At 44.8% G+C, this 18,205-nt stretch overlaps 1 protein-coding gene across 5 annotated transcripts in view; it reads right to left on the reverse strand.

Annotated features, from left to right (window-relative positions):
• Positions 1-284: 284 nt before the first annotated feature.
• LOC134220753 (ankyrin repeat and KH domain-containing protein mask-like) overlaps positions 285-18,205 on the reverse strand; it is a 130,037-nt gene continuing 112,116 nt past the window's right edge. For all 5 annotated transcript variants that reach the window (XM_062699867.1, XM_062699860.1, XM_062699877.1 and 2 more), the window contains 4 exons: positions 13,087-18,138; positions 11,705-13,024; positions 11,472-11,636; positions 285-3,169 (listed from right to left, as the gene is read on the reverse strand). In XM_062699867.1, the coding sequence (XP_062555851.1) occupies positions 3,140-3,169; positions 11,472-11,636; positions 11,705-13,024; positions 13,087-18,138 (6,567 nt within the window). In that variant the 3' untranslated portion in view covers positions 285-3,139. The remainder of the gene's footprint in view (positions 3,170-11,471; positions 11,637-11,704; positions 13,025-13,086; positions 18,139-18,205) is intronic.

An 18,205-nucleotide genomic window follows, 5' to 3' on the forward strand; every position in this document is an offset into this window, starting at 1 on the left:
TTCAGTAAGTGTGCGGATTTTGCGCTCGCCTTCTTACTGGCCTCTAGCGGGGTTCTCCACTCGGACTTCGCCTCCACTACCAGAGCGCAATGCGCATGTTTTTTTTTCAGATCCTTGCTGTAGTTTCAGAGTTTCAGATCCTTGCTGTAGTTAACGCGATTGTCCAGAAGTTCATCAGTGATCACCTCCATTGTCTGGCCTACGCGTTCATCGTGGTTGTTCATCACTGATTCGATGACTCTGGTCAGGGTGTTTTTTTTTTCGGATAAATAATAAACTACCAATTCCATTGCAGGTTATTTGTTCTGTCATTACTTATATTTTTCCTTTTCATTTTTTATATGGTTACTTTCCAAATATAATATATAATTTATAGAATAATAATAATATATAATAATAATAATCATTAATTAGTTAATAATCAGTAAATGTTTTTCTTTTTGCATCATGTTTTAATGTTTTTTTTTCGTCATATTTTTTCTGTTTTCATCATCATATATATTTTTAATCATACGCTAATGCAATTGTTATCATACTTCCATTACTTGTTGTTTTTTATTGTAACTATCAAGATTTTTTTCTTTCAATATTTACTGCATTGTATCATGAGTCAAGTCATCATCATGTTTGTTATGCATGCAAAAAAAGTTTCATGTTTTATATCTTCATCGATAACGACTACAATTACTAGTGGTATTCCTGTTTCGAATCAATGCATGCACACAACGCGCGTTGTAGTCAAAATTTCGAAGCGACAAGGGATCCATTGTTTATATTTTCTCCTGGCGACGCTCGATGGCTAATGTGGCGGGTGCGCAACGGCCCTCCGTTCTACTGAGCACAGGATCGGCTCAGGCCCATTGAGTTCACCCACCGTTCGAACTTGGGCCAGGCGCACGGTGGCACACTAACCGCAGTGCGTGCTAGGATAGATGTTTAATCGATTTCGGCTTTGCGTTATCGTCATGTCCCTACACCGTTTTTTTTATTTGCTCAATTGTCCAACCCAAGCCAACTGGAGGTCGGAAAATAATCATCGTCAGCACTTATCCTACTACTGCTGGATTCGCACGAAAGGAAACAAAGAATGTGGTTATAGCGATTACAGGGATAAAACCTAGCGCATTTGTTGTAGTTATAGAACCATTTTACTGCCATTCTATTGTTTGTTCTACTGCAATTTTTGCGTTTCTTCTGCGATATATTTCTTATTTTATTATACTAAAGCCCAATTTAATCCGCTACCAGCTTCTCGCGTGTTTATCTTTTTTTTCTCTATTTGATTCATTTCAATATGGGAGAGTAAGTTAGATTAGCACTAATTCTCTTCGTATCCGCGTCTCATCGCCGCCGTTCCAATTCGTATATAAGGATTCCGCGTTTGCCCCGGTCAAATAACGATCACCAAGCAGTTTATCAATAGGAGAATGTGAAAAATCCTAAGAGTACACACACACCAATGTTTTAGGCGAGATATTTCAATTTTTTGCTGTTTTGTTATCATTGTTTTCCATTATTTGATTTAAACGTTATGTCATAGTTTTACCATTTTTGTGATTAGCAGCTTGTAATATTGGTTAAGATTGTTAGGAGAAACAGATTTCGCGGGTTTTGTTCATTTTTTTTATTAAGTTGCATTATCAGGCGCGCAGCAGGGAGTTGTCAAGCACAAACCATTTATAAAGAAGTGAGATTTCCAGTCCGTAGATTTGAATGTATAACAAATAATAAAACTGAAGGTTAAATAAATTGCGGAATATCCGATTGTAGGTCATGTATAAAAAAACAAATTCATCATGGAGGAAAAACTTAATTTTGAATTTTTTTTAATCAATAATCTCACCAAAATGATTTCCAATATTAGGAATAAATTTAAACAAATGAGTGGAAAAGGACCACATGAGCTTTAAATAATCAGAAAATGATTTCTTTTAAGTGTAATATGTTTTGAGTCGTTATTCACTCGTTCAATGACCTACAATGGTTTAAAGGATTCCGTGTAACGTGCGCTGAATAAACAGCATATTCCGTCTATGACCATTTTAATGAGAACATGTCGGAGTAAATGTAAGTAGTTTTTTTTCATATGCTCATACGTGTTGTATTTTGTTTTAGAAATACGTTAATTTTGGGTTAGAGTAACTTTTGCTACTATATCTTTTTGTCATTTACTTTATTCCGTTTTATCAATGCATCTTAGTTGTATCAGAGTGTGGGCCCAAGTAGGATTTAGGTTTTATCCAAGTAAAACCGTGATAAAACTTTCAATTATACCTGGGAGTGTACCGTTTAAGTAGATGGCGCTAGTAGGTTATGTGTATCGAACATGTATTCAACTGAAAGATGCCAATTCGTTCATATCGATCTGTTTCTAGTGTTTTTTTTTATTGCTTTCTGATTTCCGTTACTTTTGTTACAACAATCATTTGCGTTTCAAGGACAAATCAATTGCATATCCAAAGGTAAGCAAATAATGTCTACACCCAAGAACAATTTGTTTGCCACAATAGAACCATCGTCTCCAGGGTAGATTATAAAAATCCATCTGCAGGCCGAAACAAAATAGAACACGAACGGATTTAAAATTGAAAGACTGTCCAGAGAACATTCCTCTACCAGCGCGCGGCTTTATATTTCAGCAACGAAAAACAACGTAATTTCTATGCGACAAACTGTTTATCCAAATTTCTCCGAAACAAAAAAAAAATAAATCTAATCATAAACTAAACGAAAGGCGTTTATATAGTTGAATAGTATACAAAAGGCAGCAAATCAAGAAAGTTCACTTTCTTCCTTTCCTTTTCTCGTGTCCAACACTGACTGTTCTCTAGCTCTTATCATCGCTCTTATGCCTACCGAACAAAATAGCAGCTGTGGTGTCGCTCACTAATCAAAGCGATGTATCTTTCACTAAGCGCGAACTATTCATGTGATTTTGTTTTCTAGTATACATAGAAAGGTTGTGTATGTATGTGTGAGAGTGTTTGTTTACTTTTTTTTGTATGTGGGGTGGGGGGACAGATGGTTACTATCAAAATGATAAGCTGCATCTAATCTGCACTATGATGGTTTTGTTGTTCATCAAGCCAATTCGAAACATTAGTAACGCAGAAGAACATTCACGATCGGTTGTTTTCTCCTAGTGTCCACTCCACTTGGTAGGCCAGCCCTGAAAAAAAAATATAAAATAATTTATTTAAGATAATATTTAGGTGTTAATGTCTCGAGTATTATTGAGCACTCATTCTTTTACTTGTTACAATTATACATTAGTTGTAAGAGGTTTTAATGAGGCTTGATTGAATAGATTTCATATAAAGCATATATTTGACTGACGATCCTGACGTATCTCAGACTATCTTTGGCAGATCTCGGACAAACTTAACCCAAACTTATCGAAAAACGCCATTAGGTCGAATAGTTGATTTCATTTCCATTAGATCAAGTGACAGTGAGAAATAAGAAATGAGGAGTAAGAAGGAAAAAAGGAAAATAAATAAAAAGGAAGGAGAAAGAAAGAAAAAAAAATAAAATAGAGATGGAAAAAGAGAGAAGGAAGGAGCCAGAAGGGAAATGAAGAAGCAGAAAAGAAGGAGAAAAAGAAGACACAAGAAGAAAACAGAAGAAAGGAAGGAAGCATAAGAGCAAAAAAGAAATAATAAAGAAGCGAGAAGGAAAGAAGAAGAAAGAAGTAAAAACAAGCAGGGAGAAAGGAGGAAGAAGTAGGAAGAAGGAAAGAAAAAAGAAAATATACGAAGGAAGAAGAAAGAAGAATGCATGACGAAGAAAGTAGGAAAGTAGCGTGCGCAAAGACTGCAGCCACATTTGCTGTGCAGCAGCGCATCCAAGCTAAGTGTAATTGTTTTCCCTTCTTCTTCACTAACACGATGACGTCCTCCACGAAGTCATGGGGGACATCCGGAGACGAAACGCGTCCGGGCTCGTGTCCCAGAGTCTGATGAGCGTTAACGCGTTGTGATCGCTGAAACAACAGACGTGGCAGAATGCGGCAGACTGCAAGTTGTCGCGAAGACCACGGCTCACGTAAATCCGATCGAGTCAAGATCGCGCGTTTCAACAGACATATTTATGACCGGCATCACATGGGCACAGCATTCCCGTAAATCATCTGCTGAACAGCGGTTTTGATTGAGGAAGGGATTGGTTTTCGGGCTGAACGAATCGCATGCAAGCAGCACGCAATAAATCGCCAGCTACGATGACGTTCTCGATGTGGTGGCGGAGGTAATAGGCAAGTGTTCCATCAAAGAAATCACCTCTTGCAGCGCGCTGTGCAGTGCTGAAGGTTCGGAGTGCATTGAGTATTGTGGGGGTTCGTGATCGTTTCAATGTTGATGGATGCGAGGCTGTATGCCGTGAGAGCCATTTATGGAAGAAAGTCCACATCCTGCTCGTCGACACCGTCGTGGCATTGCTGTTTCTTTCCAGGCGGGCGTCCTCAGCTTGGAAAACTTCTAATCGATGTGGACGAATCGTACGTTATCGTCCCCGGCGGTTCGAATCTTTCGTTCGCATCACGTTTGCTGGCTTATTGAATATGTCAACCAAGACCACTTCAGCGGTCTGTGATTGTGTGCGCAACGATGACGATGAGCTGCGCGCGTTTTGTGCTTGTAATAGGCTGGGAGACACTGTTCGTGTAATTGGAGCAGCAGATTGTCTAGCAGTTGGGTTTGATACGGTTCGGTCTGACGCGACGGCTGTGGCAGCTCGGAAAAAGTCTCCACCGATGCTGGTGGAGCGACAAATCACTGACCGACCGGTTTGGCACTCGGGGGTCTTCGCCTTCTTCAGTGGTTGTCGTAGTCCAGGTTTGCTTCGCCACGTTCGCATAAGTCTTCTGGACTAGTAGCTTTTTGTTCTGGTCACACGATATGGCAGTATGCGATTGCTCTTTGCAGTATTTACAAGAGAGGATTTGTCCCTTGTGAACAATGTAGGCTTGCTGACCATCGATCATAACCAACGAATCGATGTTCCAATGGACTAGCATTCGGGCCGACCAAATGCCTAGAGGTATTCCACCGAACTCGAACCTATCTTCCCATGTTAGCTATCGCAGCGAACGCATTAAAAATTCCACGATTTTTTCTTCGGGGATGTTTTCTGGCAGGTCATGCACTTTTTCCTCGTCCTCATCTTGATTGTATGTCAAAGCCCAGAATACCAATCCCCAGAATCAGTTCCCCAGAATGGTATTTCCCAGAACGACCAATTCTCCAGAATGATATTCCCCAGAATGCACCATTTCCTCGAAAAAAAATCCCCAGAATGACCCATTCCCCAAAAAAAAAACCCGAATGACCCATTCCCCAGAAACCAAAAACCCAGAATGACCCGTTCCCCAGAAAAAGGTAACAGTTCAAGAAACTATGTTACAAGATACAATCGTTGAAAAGAGTATGAAATGCAATGGGTCGTAAGAATATACGATTTCCATTTTTAGAAGTATGTATTTACCTGGAATAAGACAAAAGAGTAGATGACTCCTTCTTTAAAAGTATGCGTTTGTCCGGAAAAAGGCAAACGAGTAGATAACTACTTCTTCAAAAGTATGCATTTGCCCGGAAAAGGTAAAAGAGTAAATCACTCATTTTTTTAAAGTACGCATTTGCCCGGGATAATGCAAAAGAGTAGATGACTCCTTCTTTAAAAGTACGCATTTGCCCGGGATAATGCAAAAGAGCAGATGACTTCTTCTTTAAAAGTATGCGTTTGCCCGGAAAAAGGCAAACGAGTAGATAACTACTTCTTCAAAAGTATGCATTTGCCAGGAAAAAAGGCAGAAGAGTAAATGACTCCTTCTTTAAAAGTACGCATTTGCCCGGGATGAAGCAAAAGAGTAGATGACTCCTTCTTTAAAAGTATGCATTTGCCCGAAATAAGGCAAAAGAGTAGATGACTCATTCTATAAAAGTACGCATTTACCCGGGATGAAGCAATTACGAAGTATTTAGTCTAAGCTAGGAAATGGTGCATTCTGGGGATTAGGACATTCTGGGGAATGTCTTTCGGGGGATGGAGGCATTCTGGGAAATGTCTTTCGGGGGATAGGGGCATTCTGGGGAATGTCTTTCTGGGGATTGTGGTATTCTGGGGAATGGTTTTCTGGGGAGTAGTGCATTCAGGGGAATTAATTTCTGGGGAATCACTTTCTGGGCAATGGGTTTCTGGGGTATGACATACAATCCTCATCTTTACCAAATCCATTCTCCATGCTGATGCGAGAGCTTGTGCTCCACTTCATGTTTCATAATGTTTTTGCACTATTCGTTGGCCGTGAACCTTTTCGAATGAAGGCTTCACCGGAAAACTCGAGTAGTCAAAACGAAGTGTTTTCTCGCCTCATCGCGGATCACTAAAACGCGCGACGCGTCACGGACGGAATCGAACTTTAACCACTGAAATCAATCACTTGATTTTCCAAGAGCGCCATCGGAAATCGAAAACATGTCCGCACGACTCAGAAGCTGAGCGGAAACTTTTGTCACTTGGTGTATGTAAACGCTGGTAGAATCGGACTAAGATCAATCTGGCCATTATCCAGCAGTTCCCAGAAGTATTCGGCGTCAATCCATACGTTTTTTGTTGAATTTCGGATCAGCTAACATTTGCTTACTCGTAATAGGCTAGTCCGAAACATCTAAAGATTTCACCGGTAAGTAATCAGTGAATCCAAGTGGTGACCCTCCGTGACAGGACTTTGCAGTGGTGCGAATTCGTGTGTGAAATGCCGGTCAGCTCACTAACTATGTCGTTAGCAGGTTCCAGTTTCAGGAAGTCGAGGATGGACCAATACCACAGCAGTCGAAAGCAAAGTCTGATTCATCATATTTTTACTAGTTGCACACACGTAGTCGTCGTCGAATTCGCTCGGTTACCGGTTCCCGGCGTTTAACCGGATTTCACTTACGATGCCGTGGGTGTTTTCGTTGGTTTTGGAGTAGAAACCTTTTTTTAAGTATCCTCAACCTCTAGCAAGTCGTGATGTTTATTGTCGCCCTCACGACAACCATGGAACGATGTACAAGTGTTTATTTAACGGTGGCCCCGTATAAAGCTGTTGAATAGACTGATTCAATTTTTGACTTTTTCGCGCCCCTGTGCTAAAACGATTACATTTGCTATTTTAACAATCATCCTAAATTTTTAGCCAATTTGGTTGTAATTTGAGTGAGCACGTGCAATATGAAGTTTGTATGAAAATCAATATGAAAACAGTAACTTTTGAGCAAAACGCTCCACGTCGCTTTCCAATATGCTTCAAAAACGTATGAATACATTGACTACATAGAAAATTTAGCAAGGAAGCTGCTCATCTTTGTTGCGAAACGAGTTGATGCTTACAAGAAAAGTTATTAAGGAAACACTGAATCGTGGGAGATTCAATTTAACATAAGCATTTTTGTTTTATACATAACTTTGCTTACAAAAGTTACGTGTGCACAATCAAATTACATCCAAATCAGCTAAAAATTTAGGAGGTTTATTTAAATGGCAAATGCAATCGTTTAAGCATCGGGGTGCAAAAAAGTCAAAATTTGAATCACTCTACTGTTGAAGTAGGCCCCACATCGTTTCAAAACGTCATATTTTTCACTCACACTTTTGCCTAACATAGATTTGATATATGTAGTTAGTATGGTACGGTGGTAAACTCGAGTCGATCGAAGCGTTTTGCGCAGTCTGAAGTACGTACGATTTCCTGCAAATATGTGTTTCCGATTGTTTTTTTCTCTTCTCGATCTCTTCACCTTCGTCGTCTTCTATTGAGTCTCTATGTATCATGTTGATGACTAGTCCAATACGCTCAGCTTCCCTCTTCAGTCTGATGTAGGTTTTCTCCATATTTTGAAAGTTGCGTGCCGAAATATCAATGATGTCGGCAAAACCAAACAGCTAAACGGACTTCATGAAAATCGTACCAGTCAGGTACCACCCTGACCTTTGTATTACACCGGCCAAAGCGATGTTGAATAGCAGACTGAAAAGACTGGTCCGAGATTGCCACTGAAACTCGATTCATCGTCGCCTTGACCAACCGTATCAGTTTATCCTGAAATCCGTGCTCGTGCATTAGCTGCCACAGCTGATCTCGATCGATTATATCGTGTTCCCAGGTTCGTCAGGTGCTCTTCATAATACTGTCACCACCTCTGGATCACTTCATGCTCGGGAACGGTTTAACTTCTCATAGAATTTCCGAGTGTTATTTGCGCGGAACAGTTGGTCCGTTTCTTCCAGATCTTTTCCTGCTGTTGCTTTTTTTTCGGGAAAATCTAGTTCTGTTTTTATAATGCCTTCGTGCAGAATAGGGAAAAATTACATTTCATAGAAAAAGTTACATTTCATGTTGTTATAATTAAAATTATTTATTCTATTTGATTTTCAATCCTAGACAGATCGTGTTGACATCGTTGACCGCATTTTTTGAATGAGTGTTTTTGGTATTTCTCGGTGTTGTCTCGTGCCAGATGGCGCGTAGACGCTGCACAGTGTTGTAATTTGCGATTAGCTGCCCATCGAGACTCTTCTATAGCGTGATCCATACGTTGCAGATGACGTTGTAGCCAGGTAGGACTATTTTTTTTACTTTATTTAGGTGTTTTTTAAATCTCAATCTTAAGCCCTCAGTACACTGTTTGTCATGATGACAAATATTTGTCAAGTCAGCCTGAAATCCATGTCGATTTCTAATAAGTCTGATAAGCCTTTCTGCAGAAAGGCAATATTGATCGGCATTTTCGTTGCGGCATGTTGTAACTGTTGAGACATTAGAACAGCACCTCCTTGTTCGTATCGTCTCCGTAGTTTTAACCTTTTAACGAAGTTTTTTGCCACATCTTGGCCTATGCTGCTCGTCGAGGCTGATGTCGGTTTCATTCCCATCGCTTGCCGTGGGGATATTCAGCTCACGGTGGTCTGCGTTGAAGCCGGTAAAGGTATGAAACTGTTGCTTTGCTCGGCTAGTTTTGTTTTTGTCAGCTTATGCACATTTATAATTGTGTCCGTGAGGAAGGCGATAGATAATATCGAACCGAATAATTTCGCGTGCGAGGGCCTATGATTTGGTGTCAGTGAAGCGGTTTTTGCGGATTTTACCCCATTTGGCATAATGCTCGATTGTAATAATGGTCATTTAGCATAGATGTTATTAGAGCTGTGCGATTGATGAATAAGAATAAGCCTTTCAGCTGCGTTGTTTCTATTATGAGAGCAATAGATGATAATTAGACGCATAAAGAATAAAGAAAGTTCCTGTAAACATGGAGCTCGAGCTTATTCACCGTAGGCATCGTATGCTTTATATCCTACATTATCATCCACCAGGTAAATGCATTCTTAGAAAGAAGAGATCATATCTCCCCTTGCATTAATTGAAAGAAGGAGTCCTATCCTCTCTTGCATTCTGCCGGGCAAATGCATTATTTGAAAAAAGGAATCATATCTGCCCCTGGCTTAATCCGAGCAAACGCCTGATATAAGAGATGAAATCATGTCCCTTCTTGCCTTTTGCCGGGCAAATTGGATCCCTCAAAGAAGGGATCCTATCTCTTTTTGCCTTAAACCGAGCAAACGTCTGAATTGAAAGAAGTCATATCCTCCTTTGTCGGCTACCGGGCAAATGCATTGTTTGAAAGAAGGGATTACATCTGCCCTTGCATTAAACTGCGAAAATTCCTGAAAAGAAAGATGGAATCATATGCCCTCTTGCCTTCTGCCGGGCAAATGCATCGCTCAAAGATGGAATCATATCCTCTCTTGCCTTTTGCCGGGCAAATGCATCCCTCAAAGAAGGGATCAGATCTCCCTTACCTTAAACCGAGAAAATGTCTGAATCTAAAGAAGGAGTCATATCCTCTCTTACGTTCTGCCGGAAAAATGCATTCTATGAAAAAAAGGGATCTCATCTGACTTTATCTTAAACCGAGCGAATGCCTGATATGATAAATGGAATTATGTCTTCTCTTGCCTTCTGTCGGGAAAATGCATCTCGCAAAGATGTAATCATCACCCTTATTCTTGTTAACGTACGAATGCTCTTTCGAACGAAAGCTGATGCGCATTATTGTTTACGCCCGCAAAATCAAATAGGCAAACGATTCGAACGAGCTGCATTCGTTCGAAAGTTTCGTTCGTCCGTAAACAAGAATAGGGGTACATATTCTACCTTCCCTTCTGCCGGAAAAATGCATTCTATGAAAAAAGGGATTATCTCTCTATGTCGTAAACCGAGAAAATTCTTGAATTGAAACAAGAAGTCATATCCTCTCTGACCTTCTGCCGCCGGGCAAATATCATTCGGAAGAAGGAATCATTCCGCCACTTGTCATAAAGGGCGAAAATGCCTGAATGAATGAAATGAAGGAACCACATCGTCTTTTGCTTTCTGCCGGGTAAAAGCATTCCTTTAAAGAAGGAATCATACATTTCCTTGCCTTAAAGCGAGCAAATGTTCGAACTGAAAGATGGAATCTGCCGAGCAAAAAAAGATGGTAAGTGAAAAATTCATATATAATAAATACAGCGTCTCTATTAAACTAATTAAACTGAACATTATTTGCATTATTTCCGAAATTGGTGATAACACAACATTTACAAGCGATCCTAAACAGATGGTGAGCTATCTCAGGCTAATGACGGAAGATCCAAAGCAGATTTCATACTATTACAAACAAATTTTATACGATCCTAGGCGAATCTTGGGAAATCTTAGGCGGATCACGAGAGATTGTAGACTTTCTCTTTTGCGCGAGAATGGGACCACCCACAAAATGAGTAAAATTTGGCGAATAAAAGGCATAAATTTTACACATTTTTCTTTTTTTATGCATAAAAGTTAATCATTTGTGCGGTGTTGAACTTAGTCTGTAGATTAAAAAAACACCTTAATAAAGACTTAAAAATTCCTTTTTGTGTGTAGTCCCATTGTCCCACGAAAGAGCGTACTCATTTGAAGTCATATTTGAATACTTTATATTCAAAAGAGCATATTTCAAAGTCTTTTGTGGATTTTGGACGTTCCTAGGTTGATGATCCTAAGCGGACCTTGGAGGCATCTAAACATATCTCGGAGGCCCCGGGAAATCCAACGAGGATTTCAGAATATTAAGAACGACCCGAAGCAAATCTCGGACGATCCTTAATGAATCCTGGAATATCCGAAAGAAATCCTTAATGATTCAAACATTTCTACCGCAACATCGATAGTGTCTGCAGGACCATCCTGAACGCAGTTCGGTTCATTTCAGAAAGCATTCCTTAAAGCCTAAAAAACTATTAAAAACAGGGGTTGCATTGCGCATCTCGACTCGGAACGAGTGAATCAATGAAAACTGTTGTACAAATGCCCTGTCGTATCGGGATGTGCAATGATGTCCCAATTTGGCCAATCACGAACTGATTTCGAACAAAAAATCTGCATACGATACCATTAGCAAACCACTTACATGCTTCTCATGCTCCCACGGTTGCTGCAGCGGCCCATCGTTGACGCCCATATCGTTCGGCCCACCCGGCATGAACTGATACTGCAACGATTGCATAAAATTCATGTTGGGCTGGTTCGGCCCGCTACCTCCGCCAGTGCCACCCAGGGGATTGTGGTACTCCATCTGAAACGGTAGATTAGGTAAACGAAATTAACGTATTTTCCCACTCGCACCACATTCGAAAGCCATACCGGAAAATGATCGGGCAGGTGCAGGTCCTCCATAAAGTGTCTCGGTGGAGGGCCCATCCACTGCTGGGGTCCGCCGCCAGTACTGGCCATGGCGGTCAGGTTCTTATCCACCATCCAGTGACCGGTTCCGGCAGCGACCACTGCAGCGGCAGCCGCGGACAAAGCGTCGTTATCCATGCCACCGATCCCGCCGCTAGAACCGTAATTAAACTTCCAGCTGGCACGTTCGGAACCGATGGCACGTGCCATTTTACGACCATCATCGGGTGGCGGTGGTAGTCCTCCAACCGGTGGTCCCCCTACAAGCCCTCCGCCATTCGTTGTCGGTTGATTGTTGTTCGGTGAAATGGTAGGAGACCCTCCGAGTGCCATTGCAAGACCATTCTCCATATTCATGAGGTTATCGCGGGCCTGCAGATGGGCTAAATCCGAGAACCAGCTTGTTCCACTACCGACTCGATTGCTGCCGGGCGGTCCAGGAGGACCCGGGGCAGGTCCATGTTGACCGTGGGACTGAGCATTGCCACGCCCAGGTCCATAAGGAGCCAGCTGAGGGCCTCCGCCATTCGGAGGCAGATTTTGATACTTTCCTATGGGACCAGAAGGTTGATTCGGGTGGAACATGTTACCGAATTGATTCGAAGAGGAGAGCTTGCTTCCAGGTGCCGAAGATTGATGGCTGTGAGAGGGAGGAATCGCCGAGAATGCGGATGCTTTAGGATTCAGACGGGACATCTGTAGACCACCGGCTCCCGATCCAAGACCCATGTGGCTTTGGAAAGAAGATTGCATTGGATCAGGGGCGAAATTGAGTACATGCTGGTTTTGTTGTTGAAGAGCATCGTACATCGATGGTGGGGGTCGAGAGCTTCCCACAAGTGGTGGAGGGTGATCCCGCGAATTGACCAGTCCGCCATAGTCCGAGGAAACGGGTCCGATGGGTCGGATTTGCGACGAGGTGTTTAGTATGGGGCGCTGAACGGCGAGCCCACTGGGAGGAGTTTGCTGCGGCTGGGGAGGCTTGATTACGTTCTGCTCGTTCGGTGAGGGGAAGGGACCCGGTTGAGATTGCTGATGCTGCTGCTGGGCAGCCACCATTTGCTGCTGTTGCTGTTGAAGTGATGAACCTGTATTACTGTTCGGTGGACCACCGACGGCGGACGATCCTCCAGAGAGCAAATGCGATTGCTGTTGGTGGTGTTGCTGCTGCGATACGGATGACGAACCGGATGGTGGTGTTACAGAATTGCTGGAGGTTTTCGAACTGACCGGGGAGGACACTGTTGTCCCACGATAGCCTGGAGCTTTGGAAGCGTCAACCTGGGGTTGAAGGAGATAAACATGTTAGTTTGAAATTATATTTGAGTGAAAAAGAAACTCACCTGCAGTGGAGGTTCATTCTCGATGAACGACGAACCGGCGCTGTGCGGATTGCCGTAAATGGTTTTGCTTCCACCGGGAGCGGTATCCAACACGCCAGCACCAGCACCTGTCGAACCAAGTACTCCGTGATGACTGCCAGGGTGGTGGTGGCCACCACCATGATGGCCTCCATGTGGATGCTGGTGATGGTGCTGTTGCGGATGGTGGGGACCATGAACGGTTCCAACAGCATTACTACCGGGACCAGCCCCTGTGCTGGTGTTAGTGCCCCACTGGCTGCTGCCATACGAATCGTTGAACAATGAATACTCATGCGCCTGCGCATTTGCATGCAGATTGTTGTTGATTTTCGATTGCAGCTGGGCGATGGCAGAGGCGGCCGCGGCTGCTGATGAGGATCCTACTGTCGTCAAACCACTTCCGATGGGACTGGTGGAAGTGGCATTGACTCTAATACCCGGAACTATCACCGAATCCAAATGGGATGATGGCGACGAAGATGACGCCACCAACGGCTGGAGCAACGGTGAAGGAGTTATGTTGGTACGAGCCGGTGGCTGTCCGATAGGGGTGATGGATCGACCGGAGCCGGTTCCAACAGGGGCAATTTTGCAGTTGCTGCTGGTAGTGGGTATTGTGTTGCTCACGGAAGAAGTCGGGGCGACTGTCGGCGGCATGAAACTGGAAGTTGACTTAGTTGGAGCCTGGATCTGGGCTGGAAGTTGCTGTGACGGCATTGCTGCAGTTACTGGGGTGGCAGCAACAACGATCTGGCTAGTCGACGATGGAGCCGCTGTTGAAGATAAAATGGAGGTGGTGCTGGCAATGCTTGTCATTGCACTGCCGCTGTTGTTAGTACTAGTAGGAATAGACGACGAGGTTCCGAACGGAGCAGGCAGTCCTTTGGCTGGGGATTGTTGAATTTGCACTGGACGTATGGTGGTCGGTGCGCTTGCCGTTATAGACGAACCAGAAACGCCACTCGTTGGACAGCTGCTGCTGGATGCTGGTGCTTGATTTAGATTCATCAAAGAACCTGGCGTGACTGCTTGAATTAATTTCTTCTGGTTGTTCATAGCATTCGATGTGGCAAGATTCATGCCAAGAGTACTATCGGCAACTAACTTTGCGAAGGTTCCACCAGTGTTACCGCCGGTGCCGGCTACAGTTCCGGACGAATTCTTCATAGTGTTTTTCAACGATTGCATTATGTTGGTGTACGATGCTTTTGAAGAGGAAGCATTGCTGGGTGGAAGAGAGGTTAATCGCTTCCCATCTTTGCTGAGTCCAACCAGCGTCGAAGCGGCTGAGGTGTTGGAAGATATAATCCTCGACATTTGGGAAGCATTTCCGGTGTTTCCGGAAAATAGATTCTTTGCCGCTGGCGGTCGGGCAGGCATTCCACCTGTTACGGACTTTCCTGTGGCCGCAGCCAACACAGCGGAAGCGGTGACTGGCTTGTTCTGATTGGAGGTGGCGAAAATGTTCTTTCCTTTAGGAGTTCCGGAAGAACTTACCAGTGGTCCCACACCACCGGAAGCGACAACTGAAGATAGCGTAGGAGCGGTGGATCCTGTCGGGATGATGCTGGCTGTGACGGGAAAAGACACCGTTGCCAACACCGAGGACGATGAAGATGACGTTGAAGAAGCGGAAGAGGAAGAAATGGTTTTGCTGGTGGTAGTTGTGGCAGTGTTATGTTTCGAAAGCATTTGCAGAATGTCCACATCCGGATCTTTGATTAGAGTGGCGATCAGCGCGTGAGCTTGCTTTGTGGCATCCAGCGAGCCCTTAATTGTGATGGATCGATCTCCCTGCACTTTGCCTTGCTTTTCGACCTCGATGTGCGCACCGGTAGCGGCTCTGATCGCATTGATGTTGGTTCCGGCGCGACCGATTACGCGGGAAATTGCATGCACCGGAACTTGAACTTTTTTGCACTCCATGACCGACGCCGATTGGCTCTGTTGAACGGAGCTCTTGCGGACGACCTCTTTCCAACCTTCTTCACGTTTCGCCGCCGATACCACGCTGTTGGGTAACATCATACCCGGCTGTTGGTGCTGCTGAGCGCCGCTACTCGTCTGCTTGGTAGGGCTGGTGGATTTCTGATTCTGCTGATCTTCGCTGTGATAGTACGTAGTTTTGCTGTTCGCGTGGGCCTTCTTCAGTTGGCTGTAGAAGGTCGTCGATTCGCTGGTGTCATGTTCTTCCTTTTCGGCAGCTACGGCATGCCGATTACCGAATACGATAATGGACTTACGGTTTCCTTGTTGTTGACTATGGTTCGATTGTGACTGTTGCTGTTGTTGCTGCGGATGATGGTGGTGGTGATCCTTTTTCGGTTCGACCTTGGCAGTGACAGCTTCTTTCGGGGCCACATTTTCTTTTTCGACGGTTTTCTCACGTTTGTTTTCGTAGTGCATCTGCTGCTGTTGCTGCATTTGTTGGCGACGTTGCAGTTGTTGTTGTTGTTGCTGCTGGGCAGAAACTAATTTTTCTTTCTCCATTTGTATCTGTTGGTTTTTATCCTGAACCACAGAACTGCTGTTGCTTGTCTCTGGACTCTTACTTTGTCGGTTTTGCTGGTTACTGGCATACTGCTGCTGTTGCTGTTGGTGCAGCTGCTGCTGATGTTGTTTGATTATATTTATTCGTGCTTGTTGCTGTTGCTGCTGCTGTTGAAGCTGCTGTTTGCGTTTCTTGTTGTTGCGTTTTTGCTGTTCGATCAGTGCAGATGATTTGACGTCTGAACTGGAGCAGGAGCCCTGACTGTTGGCATCAATGCCGGAATCGCCTTCCTCCTTGTCATTGCTGTTAGAGTTGACGGCGGCATTGTTGGCGGTATTGGCGGTTGATGTTGCGGGTGTTTGATGATGCTGCTGACGAGGCTGCGTTCTGCTGTTAGCAGAAGCACGATTCGATGCTTGATGTGCCATGGTCGTGATGAGTTCTTCATCATCTCGATCGCTGTCATTGTCATCATCATCTTTGTCATCGTCGTTATCGTCTTCGTTATCACTGTTTCCGCCCGGTTGCTTGTCACCCTCGACTAGCTTGCGCTGTTGTTCGCGCTTTTCGGCCTTCCTGCGCTTTTTTCGCTCTCGACGTTTGGCTGCCGCTGCTTTGCGGCTTTCCTCTCGAGTGTGTTCCAGTTCGAGCTCTTGCAACAGAATTGAAGCGTTGTGGCTCGCCTTGATAGCTTGCTGTTCTTTGGCGGCACGGATCACCTTCACACAGTCATGACACTTCTCCAGCAGTTCCTTGTCGCTTATCGTGTTGATGTAGCGCGTCATTTCCTGATCCGAGGGGAATTGAGTCACGTGATTGACCATCCATTTGACCACCTTGGTGTGACCTTTGCGGAAAGCAGCCATCAGACAGGACACCTTTCGGTTATCCTGCGAGTCAATATCCGCTCCGGCATTGCAAAGTACTTCCACCACGTTCTGGTGGCCACCATTTGCCGCCAACCAAAGAGGCGAATTACCTTTTTTATTCTTCACCTCCACGGCCGCACCACGCGACAGTAATAATTCAACAAACTTCAGGTGACCCTTGTCGGCGGCAATCGTGAGCGCCGTGTCACGCGAAGAAGGAACCGGAGCGGCATTCACGTCTGCCCCTTTGTCCAAGAGAACACGACCCACTTCAATGTACCCACCGGAAGCGGCTTCCATTAGCGGGGTCAGTCCGGTTTTAGCCCGATGCTCAACGTTCGCTTTGCGGTCGAGCAACAAACTGACAACCTCGTGACGTCCCTGGAAGCAGGCCAACGTAAGGGCCGTATTCCGGTTCGTTTCGATTTGTGCATTGATGTCGGATCCCATGTCCAGGAGCAGTTTTACCGCTGCCGTATGGCCGTTCATTGCCGCTAACATGAGGGGCGAAATTCCTAGTTTGCTTCCAGTTCGAGAATTAATTTCTGCCCCGTGACTTAACAGCAGTTTTATTATATTGACGTAGCCTCCGCTAGCGGCCAGACTCAGCGGGGTATAATCGGACACATTACGGTGCTCTCGATTGGCGTTCATATTGAGAAGTAATTCCACTACCTCATATCGTCCACCGGAGCAAGCAAGGGATAGGGGCGTATCTTTCGTACGTTCCGACTGTGCTTCCATTTCGGCGCCATGTCGAAGCAGCGTTTCTACTACTTTCTCGTGACCAGCCGTTGCGGCCAGGATCAATGGGGTGAATCCCTTTTTGTCCTTGTGTTCAATGTTGGCGCCTCGACTGATCAGAAGCTCGACCAGTTCTTCATGACCGCCGGCACAAGCGAGAGTAAGGGCAGTGTCGTGGTTGGAATCAGTTTCCGAATCCACATCAATTTGACGTTCTTGGACCGCATTCGTTGGTACTCCTGCTGGGTATTGGATCGCCGCCGGCGTTGGACTTGCTTCAAATTGATATCCCCCGGCAGCAACACTTTGTTGGCCAGCTGGCGCTTGGCGTACTCCAGCAATTCGGTTCTTCTCTTTTCGTGATTTGTCGCTCTTCTTCTTGGTGGACGTTGCACTGTCCACAGTTTGAGGGCTTTGTTGGCGCGGAATTAGCAAACCCCCGGTTTGGGGTTGTTGTGTTTGCGTTGCAACCTGAACCTGCGCATGCTGCGTGCAATGTGCTGCCTGGGCCTGGGCATGCAATTGCTGCAACTGTTGCGCAGACTGAGCCTGCTGTTGCTGCGCCAGAATTACAGAGTTGGGGTGTACGAGATTTGGCGTCTGGAATTGTTGTTGTGCCGCTGCGGCTGCGCTGGCCGCTTGCTGTTGCAACTGTGCCTGCTCTGCTTCTTCTTCCCGCCGTAGCTGTAAACCGGCAGCGAAACCTTTGGCGTATATATGCGGATCGAATGAAAGCTCCTGCTGCTGCTGTTGTTGCCCGGCAGGCATTTGAAACAGCAGATGCACCTGGGATGCCTTGTCTGCGTCCACATTGAATACGAACTTTGGCTGCATGTCATCGGCCGTGGTGGTCCCGGGTGCATCTGGTGCTCCTCCCGCCGTAACCGCGTGATGCAGGGCCGTAGTTCCCGAAGCAGTATTGGACGCCTGCAGAAAAAAAATAAATTGATTTATATATGAAGGTAATGGCATGAAAGAATGATTCCAATATGCC

The sequence above is a fragment of the Armigeres subalbatus genome, chromosome 1 (genome assembly GCF_024139115.2).
Source record: "Armigeres subalbatus isolate Guangzhou_Male chromosome 1, GZ_Asu_2, whole genome shotgun sequence".
NCBI lineage: Eukaryota > Metazoa > Arthropoda > Insecta > Diptera > Culicidae > Armigeres > Armigeres subalbatus.